At 38.8% G+C, this 14,604-nt stretch overlaps 1 protein-coding gene across 1 annotated transcript in view; it reads right to left on the minus strand.

The window, feature by feature from the left end:
* Positions 1–14,299, minus strand: part of IFRD1 (interferon related developmental regulator 1) — a 30,851-nt gene extending 16,552 nt beyond the window's left edge. The window contains exons 1-8 of the mRNA XM_024757812.1: positions 13,360–14,299; positions 8,400–8,504; positions 8,172–8,256; positions 7,283–7,407; positions 5,360–5,517; positions 2,217–2,267; positions 1,956–2,134; positions 1,758–1,866 (exon numbers count right to left, since the gene is read on the minus strand). Of these exons, the coding sequence (XP_024613580.1) occupies positions 1,758–1,866; positions 1,956–2,134; positions 2,217–2,267; positions 5,360–5,517; positions 7,283–7,407; positions 8,172–8,256; positions 8,400–8,504; positions 13,360–13,450 (903 nt within the window). The 5' untranslated portion in view covers positions 13,451–14,299. The remainder of the gene's footprint in view (positions 1–1,757; positions 1,867–1,955; positions 2,135–2,216; positions 2,268–5,359; positions 5,518–7,282; positions 7,408–8,171; positions 8,257–8,399; positions 8,505–13,359) is intronic.
* Positions 14,300–14,604: the final 305 nt, after the last annotated feature.

A 14,604-nucleotide genomic window follows, 5' to 3' on the forward strand; every position in this document is an offset into this window, starting at 1 on the left:
AGCACAGGGAGATCAGCTCGGTGCTTTGTGACCACCTAGAGGGGTGGAATAGGGAGGGTGGGAGGGAGGGAGACACAAGAGGGAAGAGATATGGGGACATACGTATATGTATAACTGATTCACTTTTTTATAAAGCAGAAACTGATACAACATTGTAAAGCAATTATACTCTAATAAAGATGTTAGGAAAAAAATCACAATGAGGAATCACCTCAAACCTATTAGGATAGCTATCATCAAAAAGACAAGAGATAAAAAATACTGGTGAGGATGTGGAGAAAACACTTGTGCACTGTTAGTGGGAATGTAAATTGGTGCAGGTACTTTGGAAAATAGTATGGATGTTCCTCAAAAAATTCAAAATAAAATTGCTAGTGCCAAAAAAAAAAAAAAAAAAAAAAAGCAAACAAAACACTAGGTTGTTTTATAACCCAGTTCATTTTTGTCTTTGACAAGGACTTCAGTCAAATTAAATACATCTGGATGAGTTCTCCTGGCTATCACATATTATTTCTTAAGTCAGATAACGTAAGATATGCAGGTAATAATATATTTACATTTATGCAAATTTAAACAAATCAACACATATACTTTAAACTGCATCATTAGTTCACTTTTAAGATGCATTTCAAAGGAAAAAGAAAAGAATTTACCATTTCTAGTCAGTAGAGGAATACAAGATTAAAAATGGGGACATCTGGCTTCTGTGCCTTGAGGTTAAGGAGCCATTAAGTAGCTCAATAAAATTAAATGGATTGCTAAACTTCAGTCTTCTAATTTCTCACATAAGGAGACTCATTAGCTACTGACAGCATTAATAACTTACTTTTACCTCATACCTGCTCTCTTTCAAAGTAAGGAGGGATGTGGGGGGCAATGAAACACAGGCCCAGAATGGAATGTGAATAAGCAAGGCAACCCAGAACACGTATTAATCTTATTTAGAATTATCCACTGTTAAATAACTTCTTTAATTGCAGACAAAGTTTCATTCCAGAAATAGTCTTTCTCCTTAAATTAAGAAGCAGCTAGTAAGTAACCCAAGATTCACAATAGAGGTCACAAACCAGGATGACCAAATGTTCCATACAGCCTAAGACAAAGGGTTTCCTAGAACACAGGACTTTTCAGTGCTAAACTTGGAATACCATCAGGATGGTGGATCACCTATTGGTCACCTATCACAAACTCAAATACCTTCAAAAGCCAAACTGTGGTTTAAAAAAACAACAACTATGAGTCGACAGTGGTAGAGAACTGCAAAGCACATGTCCCAGACTAATGGGCTATGTTTATTTCCATCTTTGGCTTAAAAGTTAAACATAACAGTACTAAACTCATCTGACTTAATCCCAAACCTATGTTGACTTAATATTTCATCCATTTGTCCAACATTTATTATAAAGCGTCCATGCATGAATTACCTTAATGTGTCTGATGTCTGAGAAATCCAAGCAGATCCAAAAGATTATACGGGACAACTCTCTCCAAGAGTAATAAGAGTGTACCTAAACTTCAGTTCTGTAGGCAGCAACAACTAAATATAATGAACTACACTTAAATATTGCTCTACCAACCCCTATTGGTTTATGCTCTTAAAAGTATGACATCACCACTGCCAAGAAGCAGAACGACCAATCACTAGGTTCTCAATGGGCCATGCTCTAAAGTTATCATTCACTTCTTAATTGTGAGGATTATGATGGAATAATGGTCCTTGTGATGCAAGCTTTCTGTTTTACCTATCAGATACTTACACTCTCTATTCCTCTGGCCAATTCAAACAGAAGTGCCAGAGATTCACCAGCAGCTATTCTCATGTTTACATCATCAGAAGAGAGGAGGCTTGGAAGTTTATGGAAATGCCTAGAAAATAGTCAGTCATTATTATGTGAACACAACCGATTATGTCAATAAATGTTGATTTTATAAAGTAAGAAACTAAAAATACATACACCTCAAGCTTTTTCTTCACTTCATTGATTGGGCATATGGTCAGTAATAATGTCCACACGAGAAGCGAGCTGATATGAAGCGCTGTAGTAGGGGTGCTGCAGACAACATTAGTGTCTTTCTCTTTGAGATAGGACTTGGTGAAGATATTTTCCAAACACTGCAGAGTTGAATACAGCTCCTAATGCATAAGAATAGGAAATAAGATACCATCTTAAATGAGAAATGTGCAAACAACTGGATTCAAAAGGTTGTCTACTTACAGTAATGTCATCTGTGGCAATAAAACAGCAAACAGCAAAGCAAGTTGCACACTAAAAAAAGCAAAACGAAAACAGACATTAATGTTTGCTATTTTCTTATTAATTCTACATCTTCCTGCTTTTATAATTCAGTGTGAAAAATTTCTCAACCACATGACTACATTAGGTCCCAAGTACAGTATTAAAAAGAAAGAAAGAATATAAGGTCAAAAGTTAAGGGAAGTGGGTTTTGGCTAAAAGCCACTAACGTCTGCTACTAAGCTCAGAGTTATGACTTTAGGAAAGTTACTCCATTTCTCTCAGATTTTCCTTCATTAATCTAGCAGATCATTTCAAACTTCAACTCCAACTGAAAGACAGAGATGAAGTGTGGACATTTGAGATAAAGAAACCTACTCTATTAAAAACCTTTAAAACACAAATCTCAAAAAATTTAAATAGTTGTCCTCAAACTTCCGACTTAAAGAAGGATCTCATTAACTCAGATTTTACTTATTTTGGAATACGTTGAAAAGAGGTTGGGAATCCTATAATTGTTTATTTTGGGGGGGAGATGCTAAACGAGTGAGTACACAGTCCAAGATTACCAAGGTAATCTTTTTTTTTTTTTTTTTTTACGAGGGCCTCTCACTGTTGTGGCCTCTCTCGCTGCGGAGCATAGGCTCCGGACGTGCAGGCTCAGCGGCCATGGCTCACGGGTCCAGCGGCTCCGCAGCATGTGGGATCTTCCCGGACCGGGGCACGAACCCGTGTCCCCTGCATCGGCAAGCGGACTCTCAACAGCTGCGCCACCAGGGAAGCTCCCCAAGGTAATCTTACTTAATAAAACAGATTCAGAATATCTATATATGATCTACCTGCAACATAAATAGGAGCCATGAATTCTCAGAACACTGCTCTAACAAATTAATCATATAAAAACAGAATCTGAGGGCTTCCCTGGTGGCGCAGTGGTTGAGAGTCCGCCTGCCGATGCAGGGGACATGGGTTTGTGCCCCGGTCCGGGAGGGTCCCACATGCCGCAGAGCGGCTGGGCCCGTGAGCCATGGCCGCTGAGCCTGCGCCTCCAGAGCCTGTGCTCCGCAGCAGGAGGGGCCACAACAGTGAGAGGCCCGCGTACCGCAAAAAAAAAAAAAAAACAATTTGAAATTCATACGGCTTTCTTATTCTTCATTTCCCTTTTCCCCATATGTTATTACTAAAATTCCCTCATGTTGTTCCAAGTACCATTAAAGCTTAAGTCTTTAAAGTCATCATTCATATGCCCAGGTTTCAGCTAGTTCTGTTCCAGTAATATGAGGACACTTGTAATATTAATCTGCTTGGTGTCACTATTTTATTTTCATTAGTTTATCCTGGTAAAAATTGGACATTGTTAAAATTCAAAAGTAGCCTATGCATTATTCTTAGTAAAGAAAAATTTCAATCTATCATCCCTTCTCCTAAGTAAGCAGCAGAAGCAAGGCCACATCTCTCCTTTTGATTACTAAGAGAAATGGCAGATTAAAAATTAGGACTGCCTACGTTTAATAAAGATTCCTTCTGCTAATATGCAGAAGAATGCTAGTTTATTTTTTTATTTTAATTCACAGAAAGAGTGAAAAGGATGAATAAAGGGCCTTTAGATGACCACAACAAACTCACACGCAACCAAAATTAAGTGATCACCTCAAATATCTAATCAATAGTGTTTTCTGTCAAACATTTCAAATACCCCTATACTCCTGCACAATTTAAAAGCTGCATGAAACTACACAAAAAGGAAGAACAGAAAGGCAAATAGCAAAAGCGTGATTAAATATTTTAGGATTACTAACTATTGGGGGGCAGAGATTCCTATAATGTCACCAAACTCCTATTCCTTTGCCTCTGGGAGAAAGAGCTAGACTATTCCCAGCAGCCATACAGTTGGTAAACCAAGGAACTCTTGGCAGAAGCGATGTGTCTCTGTCCTCTAGCTTTCCCCATCTAGCTACCATAGTTGCCATCTGAAAGGACCTAGAGGTAGGGCAGAGATGCAGGATGGATGCCTAGGGACCCTGCTGACTTGACTGGGCAGTGATATGAACAAGAAGTAAACTTTTATTAAGCCACTAAGACTTCAGGGTTTATCTGATACAAAGATTAATGTCATTTACCGTAAGTAATACTAAAGAGGAAGCTAATTTGAATAATCAGTATGAAAAAGCTTTAAACTTAAAATGGTTCTCGTTAGGAAAACAGCTTAAGATTCAAATCCACTAAAATTAAATTTTTAAGATCTATTAAGACTCTTAAGATTCTTAAGATCCATAACATTCAAATCTTAAAATTCATTAAGATTCAAATCCACTTTCTAAACCCACTACAACCACCTCATGTTTCTGTGAATAAAGCAAAACATGTTCATGTGATCATTTAAATCACTTACTAGCACACCAAAAACCAACAACCAAAAACAAAACCCACAGTCTTAAGTGTTGCAAGTGGTATATATCAATTAGAGAATGAAAGCTTTTCCAAACCCCCAAACCAGATGAATATTTCACAAGTCAGAGTTTCAGAGTTTCCTACATCTACCAAATCCACCTATGTAACTACAGCATTCAGCTCTCTCATAAGGACTTTTAGGCCACAACAGCCAGAATTTTTTCAAGAAAACCACTCCATTACATTTCTTAGAATAAAAAGTAACCACACAATAAACATTGTCTAGACCATTTCGTTAAGCTCCAATAAAAACTGGATCATCCTAAATAACTCAACATGGCACTGTATTTCATATCAGCAAATGATGTTCAATTTCAAAGATGTAGAAATCTTCTCTATATGGGATGCTCTATTGAGTCTCAGAAAATTTAAGAGGGCAATTGTCGTATTGAGCCTGCTCACTGAAATTAAAGACAAATGGGGGTGGTGGTGGGATGAATTGGGAGACTGGGATTGACATATACACACAAATATGGATAAAATAGAGAACTTATGAGAACCTGCTGTATAAGTAAATAAAATAAATAAAATTCAAAAAACAAAGGGACAAATGAGAATAAAATGTTAATAAAAAACCTGCTACATCTTTTAAAGATGCTATTTTCCTAGATCATTCATCACAAGGTCTGGCTGTCATGCCTAGATAGATCTATAAATTTAAATCCTATACTTACAGTTTGCCTAGCCTGGATACTAGCTGTTCCATCACAAATTATTTTCTTCAGGATTGGTCCAAGAGTCTTTAAAACCTCTTCACTTTCAATTCCAGGGCCCAACTGAATACAGAGAACAGATGCTAATGCTGCAGCTGCACGCTGCTCATCACCTTTACCTATAAAAGAAGCCACGATGCAACTATGACAAATCATTTCCAATAGACTTACTAAGGCAGCAATCTCCCAAATTTGTTCAATTTCAAAATAGCATCTACCAATTATGAAACTTGTAATATGCTCAAGGCTTTGACATGAACGATAAATCTAGACCTCACTCAATTCCTAGATCTACCACGTATTAGCCAAATGATCTTCAACCAATTACTCTTATTCTCAAAACATTTCCTCATCTGTGAAATGGAGATTAACACCAATTTTAAGGGATTACTGTAACAGTTCAGCCAGATAATGCATTTCAAGCTGATCTGACCTTCCAAATCCTTCATGTACTTATAGAATAGTGCTCAAGTAGCCCTTGAATTAATCTGACAAGCATTTCAGATGTACACAGCCCATGAGGTAAACTAAACTGTCAGGGCTTCCTCCACCAGTGTTTTTTTAATTTTTTTTTTTAATAAATAAGGGATTCAAAATAAGGGATTCTTGGGAATTTCCTAGTGGTCCAGTGGTTAGGACTCCGAGCTCTCATTGCCGAGGGCTCAGGTTCCATCCCTGGTCGGGGAACAAAAAATCCCACAAGCTGCATGGTACGGCCAAAAAATAAAAATATTAAAAAAATAAGGGATTCTTTAAAACTATAGAAAATACGTTAATATAAAGGTAAATGTAAGTTAACTCTTGAGAACTGTATACACCAAAGGATTTGGGCAAATTCTGAACTTATTATCTGATAAATTAAATATTTATGCAGGTTGTAAGAAATTTTTAAAGGTCACCTAGTCCAATTACCTTGTGGATACAGTTTCAATGTTAACACTTTTAACAAAGCCATTGTAATATCTCAAAAAAGTTGGCTCTGTTATCAACTATACCAGTAACAAGGTATATAACTTTAGACTAGTCTCCTGTTTCCTAGGCCTTTCTTTTTCCTATACAATGAGAGGTGGATTAGATCAAAGGTTTCCAAACACCCATTCTTGACAAAGCTTCCACCTGAAGCAAAATGAGAATAAGAACATAAAGCTAAGCACATTCAATTTAAAGGAACATGTGTGCTTCCTACACTTTTGGTGCTAGAAGTATTTTTTTGATAAAGTGATAATGATAGTTGAAGCTAATTATTTTCATAATGCTCTTACTTGGCAAAATAATTAAGCTGGCAGCCCCAAATCTTTTTAAATCTGGCAGCTCCTAAAATTGAAAGTTTGATAATACTAGACTTAATCTTTAAGGTCTCTCTTCATTCTTAAAAGTTCTATGATCGTAAAAGTTCTACAATCATAATATGAATTCCAGAATCTCCATTACAAAGTTCTAGAATTCAAATATTCCAAGGGATATCCTGAAATGATGTGACAGGTATGATTGATGTTTTAAATAAGAAAATGAGGTAGATAATTATGATACTTTTTTAATTTTAGAAAAATGAAGTAGGATGGCTTATAAATAATACTTTTTGTTGACATCTGACACATGGTTTCAAGCCTTTCTTATATACAAAAGAATGGCAAACACCTCTTCTGATACAACTAAAGTTGATAATCCACCCCAATCCCTCCTAGTTTCAAACTGTTTATTACATAAACAAAACAAAGATAACAAGTTTGATTTTGAGTTCTAACAAGCCTGGCATATTCCCTGCCAATTACAAAGTTATAAGAGTGAGCCAGACTTCTAAGTGCTATTAACAAATATTACTGCACAGAAGGTAGCAAATTCCTGTTCAGTTCTGTGACTGTGACTCAAAAATATGGACATTACCTTTTTTCAGGCAGCGTTCAATGCTATCAGTTAAAGTCATTCTTCTTTCCAGAATAAATTCATAAAGCATCTTTGAAGCCAGTACATTTTTAATACCTTCAAGAGCTGCCTGCCTTGTCTTCGCACTATTTAAAACAAAATGTAAGAGAAAGAATATCCAATTGGAGTATACCATTGGTCAATGAGACTTTTAAAAACTTAGCTTACTTCCCTCTCAAGTTTTTCTATTTATAGATTATTTAAAATCTAATTTTCATCAAGCTCTCACAGTTCTTCAATAATTTAATTCTCATCTACAACTCACGTTATTATACAAAAGATTTTAAGCTACTCTATATCATAATGTTTTCTGTTTATTAGTTCAATAACCACAATGTTAAAATGACCACATAGAATTTTATAGTTTCACTGTATAAGACATGTTCTCCTACCTTACATATTCAAGTAAACTCGGACTTTTTTTAACACTACAGAAGTCTAGAGTTCTTGTTTGAATCTTCTGGGCTTTTTAATTCCATTTGTTTTAAGTTGGTTCTAGAGTTACTGTTAAGTAAGAAAACAATTTAGCTTTGATACTTTTCGAAGTTTAGTTATACTTTCTAGTTGAAGATTAACTTTTAATTCAACAAATCCACTTCAATTATCAAATACAGTTATGTCCCCTATGCTGAACAACGACTAATCTTAGGCTATTAATCTAAATTCTAGTGGCATGTTCCTATCTACTGATACATTAAAAGTCCAAAGGAATAAGAAACACTAAAATATACAAAGTAAACAAATCGAGCTTTAGAAAAACATAATGTTAAATGAAAGAACTGCACATATTTTAAATAAAAAGTGGCTAACAGAAATCACCCAGAAGAAAAGAGTTTCCAGTAATTCCTACCTCTTATCCAGGGTCAGGTCAATGAATCCCTTCAACTTATACTCTAAGTCTTCTTGAGTTCCTTCCTCATCGAGGACTTCTGGTCCTAAGGAATAATAAAAACCAACCACTGTAATTTAAATAGAAAAAAGCAGACAGGGAGCGGTAATAGTACACTTAGCTACAAGAATTCCTCCACCTAAATCATCCTTTTATCTAACGTTGCAAATCTTAACTGAAAACTCATACCATCTTCAGCAAAACTGGAAGGATCACTGTAACCACTGCAATGGCTCATTGTTTCAATCGATGCATCCTCATCACTAAAAGGTTGAACATTTCGATGCTGGCCACCTAATAGGTAAAAGAGGGTGAAGGTAAATGATTTTGTTGTCATATATGCAAATACTTAACTTGGGATTTTAAAATTTACTTACAAAAAATCCAGTAATAAAAACCCAAACTTATTTATGAGATGATTTTTTACAAAAGAATACACTTAAATTCCTAACATAAGTCAGTTCACCTAATGTGTATTTCAGAGCACCAACTGTTTACAATATACATCAACTTCAGAAATATATCAGGGGCTTCCCTGGTGGCGCAGTTGTTGAGAGTCCGCCTGCCGATGCAGGGGATGCAGGTTCGTGCCCCGGTCCGGGAAGATCCCACATGCCATGGAGCGGCTGGGCCCGTGAGCCACGGACGCTGAGCCTGCGCGTCCGGAGCCTGTGCTCCGCAACAGGAGAGGCCACAACAGTGAGAGGCCCGTGTACCACAAAATAAATAAATAAAAATTTAAAAAAAAAAAGAAATATATCAATCATCTAACATGCAGCACCCATTTTTGGTGATACAAAAAGTGGTATTACAGATGAAAATACTACTTCAAATCATGAAGACAATGAAAACTGACCATCATAAGAATAAGACGAATATATGTTCCAATGAGAATAACTGGGCTTAGTAAACATTAACTGGTGAATGGGTTAGTTTTTAGGTTACACATGTCTTATGTGAAGGGGAATTTAAGAAGGTAAGGGATGGTAGTTTTAAAGACAACTTGAATTGAGAGGGTCAACAAAGGCTTAAAATTGAAGTTTTGGATGGGGATGTTGACAAATGGATCCAAAATGGCATAGAAAGGATAGGAATTGGATGAAGTAATTGATCACTAAAGAACTACAGTGCTGATGAGATGTGTATGAAATTATAAAGAGCTCTGATGGGCTATTTGGGTGATGCCCAGTGCAGTGAACTACAGGATTTTTGCTCCTGAGTCATGCAAGTCAGAAGAGCTGAGAAGTCGTGTGAACTAGCGTGTGAATCACTTAAGAGGCAGGGCTTCTTAAGTGAGGACCCCTTAAATGGTCCTCAAGCACTGCACAAAGGTCCTCCTTTCTCTTGGCCAGTACTCTATGGCGGACTTCACAGGGCCACATCCACTGGAGATAGAAAGCATCAATTTGAGAGTCTTTACAGAATTGCCTCATTTTTGCAAGTAAAGAACTATGGGCAAGCTGCAAGCTGATCAAGACTGTAGACATGGTGTGTTTAAAATTGGGACTTTGCTTCGAAGATTTTGAATTATTGAGGTGAGCAATGTTTAAGATTTGACTTTTTTCACATGCCGATTTCAAAAGTGACTACAGTATTTTAAAAACCCACTTTACTGTGGTGACTAGTGACTAATTTGGATGATGACTTTCCTACTACAATGGGTGCACACGTGAACATTTGTACCTAGTCACAAGTGCTGACACTCCTGTCGCTTCCTTGGGAAAATTGACAGTGCCCTTTTAAAATTTGTGTGAGTATTTTCCAGCAATAAAGAGCCAAGATTTAAGAAAAAAAAAAGTTTTGGTATTTGATGTAGCATAAAAAGATAGATAAAAGCCCGACAGATAAATTACCTTTAAAAGAAAGGTTCTAACAAATCCAACAGTTTTAAAATATCAGCCCTATTACTAAAAAATTAAAATCCTTTTTTTTAAGCTAGAATCTTTCTCTCACCTTCATTAACTTAAGGAGTAAATGTACATTCCTGGTCACTGTCATTTCTAGTCACTTTTGTTTTGTGGGAATTTCATATTAATAAAAAGATTACCTAGTCATCAATTACATTGAGAACCGAGTTAAAATAAGTCCCAAATTCTGCCCCAAAAGTGACTTGAGTCATCTGATTTACCTCTGAGCTCAAAGATTGTACCTAAAATTGTATGCTTAGGTACAAGGATACAATACAAACCTAAGATTGTATCACTTAGGTCTCTATATTCAAGAAATCTGTAGCATTTACTATATCATAAGATAAGCTTTTCAAAAATTCTCTAAGTTTAATTAAGCCTGTTGCTGTTTTTTTTTAAATGGGGGTTGTCTTTTTTTTTTAAATCACAACAGAGGTGAGACTTTAGCAGATTTTTAAATCAACACAGGAAGCAAGCGGCCTTCAAACCTGCCGGCTATCTCAAAGAGAATAAAGTGTGCCAATCAAAGTAGTGAAGCATAAAGAATAAGCAATGGGGCTTCCCTGGTGGCGCAGCGGTTGAGAGTCCAAGCAATGAAACCAAGATCCCAAAACTTCTTAATCACAGTGCTTAGGAAAGGAATAAACAAATAAACAAACACCTATGCCATCATACTCTATTTCTGGATCTATCTTCATGTGTTTTCATGATTCGAAGTCGTGGCAACAGTTGAGTCATCTACTTAACTTTTACTAACATTTATTCACAAATCAATTTACGTTTTTTATTTTTCATATTCAGCCTATTTTTAAATTATCATGAAGAGTTTCCTATCCAGGTCTTACACAGCTCCCTTCTCTAAGTTTCAATGATTTCCCAAGGCTCAAGGGAAAAAGAGATTAAAAAAAAAAAAAAAAAGAGGAAAAAAATCCTGTATGAATGTCTGATATCTAGGTCATACTCACCCCACCTTGTGATCCCAAGTACCATTAATGAGGTGGCACTTACACACATAAAGTCCTTATTTCTTAGAGGGCTTATGTATTAACAAAGTTTTGTTCTTTCCAAAAAATGCTCTCTTCAAATTAAGTGTCACGAAAAATAAGCACACTTGAACAAAAGGTCAATTTTATTAGTTTCCTAGACCTGTCCACTAACTTAAAAAGCAGAGAATTTAAATGGGAAACCCAAAGTGATAGAGAAGTTGGTTATCTTTCGGCATTACACGGGAAGATCTCATTTGAATCCCATTTCTTCTAGATGTCACTTAAAAATACCAGTAAGATAAGACTTTTAAGTACATGTTTGTGACAATTTTCCAACTCTTCTACTCAACTATTATTTATTCATTTATTGATTTAAGTAATATTCATAAAGAACCAAATGAAACTTTTCAAAAAGTAAAGCTCACCCCCCAGGCCCAATTAGAGGCAAGCACAGTTAATAAGTTCTAGTGTAAACTTCCAAAGATAGTCAAAGCATGTATAGTTTTATAAACTAATCAAATAATTCTTTACCTGATGATGAAAGTTCGCAAATGAACCTCAAGGTAAAATCTGAAAGGCAATCCCCCACTGCCTCCTGATATTATTCTCTAAGTACCAGGAAGGAAGGAGGCTGGACAGGAAGCTCCAGAAGAGAATAAAGGTTTGTTTGTGATTCAAGGAAGCCATTAGTAACATCATTACCATTTTCAAAATGACTTTAGCTTGCTGCATCTCCATAATTTGTTCCATCAACAAAAGGTAAACTTAAAGAAGAATAAAATTAATACGGACCTTCTAGACAGAATTTAAATGTTTACTTCAGATGAGGAAAGCTGAAGCAGAAAGGTAGAGAGGTATGTATCCTCAATTCACACAGAGCAACTAGATGCCACAACAAACTATGTATTTTATATCTTGATCAAGAATGAATTTCATGAACACCGAGAGCATTCAATCAAAATAAAGAGCGATATAAAGAAAAGGGAAAAAACTACATTTATAATAATTCATTCTTGTTAATTATTAAACATTTGATACATGATCACAAAGTTTTCGTGCTGCTATAAATCCTATAGGAAAGCTTTTAAAATACCAGCTTCCAATCATCTTTAACAAGAAAACTGGCCTATTTACTTGCTAAAGAACAAAGGCATATTCTGAGGGTCAAAGTGGCAACTGTGTTGACAAGTATATGTGGCTGGTAGTAGTTCCGATGTGATAACATCTGAGGATATTCCAACATTTAATTTCAAAGTTTCAACAAAGCAATTATTAAACGTGCTGATTTTACCCAGTTTAACACTAGCTTTCAGTATGCTGTGTCTCGTAGGGCTTTCTGCTTTAAGTCCTTTTTTCTTAGCCGTATAGTTAGGAGTAAAGAATCATTAATTCAGTAAAGCACCTACCCATCCAGGAAAAGCTTTAACTTTGCAAAGAGGAGACAAAAAACCCTAAACTTTTGGCCAACTGCAATCTGAGCTCCTCACCATTCCCGCCTATCCCGGGCTCCCATCAGAGAACCTACAGAATACGGCACAAAGGAGAACGTGGTTTCTGCCCCGAGGAGTAGGAGGTCGTCTCGACTGGTCACAGGAGAGCTGGGGGCTCGGGATTTGTTCGGGTGCCAGATAGGGACAGGAGCAGAGCCTACTCTGGGACAGTGGCCCCCAGCCTCCGACGCCTCCGCCAGGCCAGGTGGACACGCGGGATGCGAAAGGCGGCAGCAGAACGGGATACCACATGGGCACCTCTGCGTCACCCCGGCCCCACCAAGTAAGGCCCAGGCCGCGTGACGCAAGAGCCAGTCCAAACCCGCCGGACGTTTGGCATTCCCGAGAACTCCATGTTGGAGCCGGGTGGTCAAAGGTGACCAGTGACAGCATGGACGGAACTCCGAGCCCGGCCCCATCCTCCGTCAAGGAGAGCTCTAGAGAGCCAGCACCTGCCTCTGAGAATAGTTCCTCTCCTGCCAGCTCCCGGTCACCCCCGATGCCAACCCCTTCCCAGACCCAAGGACCCATTCGCCCCTCCCAGACTCCACGGCCCGGGCCCGAGTTGGACTCGCGTGCCAGATCCAAATCGCGCGAGGTACGGCCACCGGGGCACGCTGGGAAGTGTAGTTCGCCGGCCACAGCAGGTGCCCCGCCGACGCAAACGTCTAGAGGAAAAGAACTACACCTCCCACAGTACCCAAGGCTAAGAGACTTGCCAGCCTGGCCGGCAACTGGGACGCCGGCGGCGGGGATACTCTCGTACCTGCTGTCGCCGCCGTCGCTGCAGCTGCCCCTGAGCCGCCGCCACCACTGCCACCGCGATGGGGAGTGTTCCGCTTCTTATTCTTCGGCATCGTGGGACGCCCGGTGCCGCCTAAACTCGGAGCTTAGCGAAGATCAGCCGATGGAGCTGCACTTTTTACTCGTGCGTCTGTGCGGCGGGCGGCTGAGAGGCGAGTTTTCGACTAACAGAGGCGAGAAGCGGCGCGGGTAAGAGTGGGCGGTGGCGGCAGCAGAAATCCCCGTGAAGAGCTGTAATCGGAAACGATACATGTTTCTCTCTAGCGCTGGAGCTAAGGCGGGGCGGGTGAGGCCACGACGCCTTAAGTAGCAAGACCGCCGCCTGTCGTCACCATACGTGGGCGGGACTCGAACTCTCACTAGCCAATCCCTATAGACCTCCCCACCAGAGGCGGACTTAGAGCGGCCAAAGGATGCTGACTACCGATCCCATGCCACAAGTCTTCCAGCGGGCCGGTCTTGGTTGCCGTCTTGAATTCTGGGAAATGTAGTCAGCCCTGGTGAGCCGGCTCCCAGCTCCTCCCAACGGGCTTTGCTACGCGCTTGCTTTGTTTCTCTAGACCCTTCCCCTGCCGCCCCGTGGCCCCGCCTTGGAATTGACGGAGGTGGTAGCCAGTGAGGAGCATCCCGAATGACGACAGCCCGCTTCCAACTGGGATTGCTTCCAACTGGGAGCTAAGCAATCCGCATTGCTGGTCTGTCTCCAGAAGCTCGTGTTCTTCTCCTTAACCTTTACCCTACTTGCCTGTGGGCTCTGCCCATGCTCAGCCATACCCCTCCTTAGGTATGTTTCCATGGTTTTAGTTGTTGAATTAGTTTAGCGATCATCAATATTTATCATTGAATTGTGGTTCAAAACATAGGAGCACCTCAATACAAGGCAAATGCTAACAGCCATAAAAGGGGAAATCGACAGTAACACAATAATAGTAGGGGACTTTAACACCCCACTTTCACCAATGGACAGATCATCCAAAATGAAAATAAATAAGGAAACACAAGCTTTAAATGACACATTAAACAAGATGGACTTAATTGATATTTATAGGACATTCCATCCAAAAACAACAGAATACACATTTTTCTCAAGTGCTCATGGAACATTCTCCAGGATAGATCATATCTTGTGTCACAAATCAAGCCTTGGTAGATTTAAGAAATTTGAAATCATATCAAGTATCTTTTCCTACCACAATGCTATGAGACT

The sequence above is a fragment of the Neophocaena asiaeorientalis genome, unplaced genomic scaffold (assembly GCF_003031525.2).
Source record: "Neophocaena asiaeorientalis asiaeorientalis breed wild unplaced genomic scaffold, Neophocaena_asiaeorientalis_V1.1 scaffold116, whole genome shotgun sequence".
Classification (NCBI taxonomy): domain Eukaryota; kingdom Metazoa; phylum Chordata; class Mammalia; order Artiodactyla; family Phocoenidae; genus Neophocaena; species Neophocaena asiaeorientalis.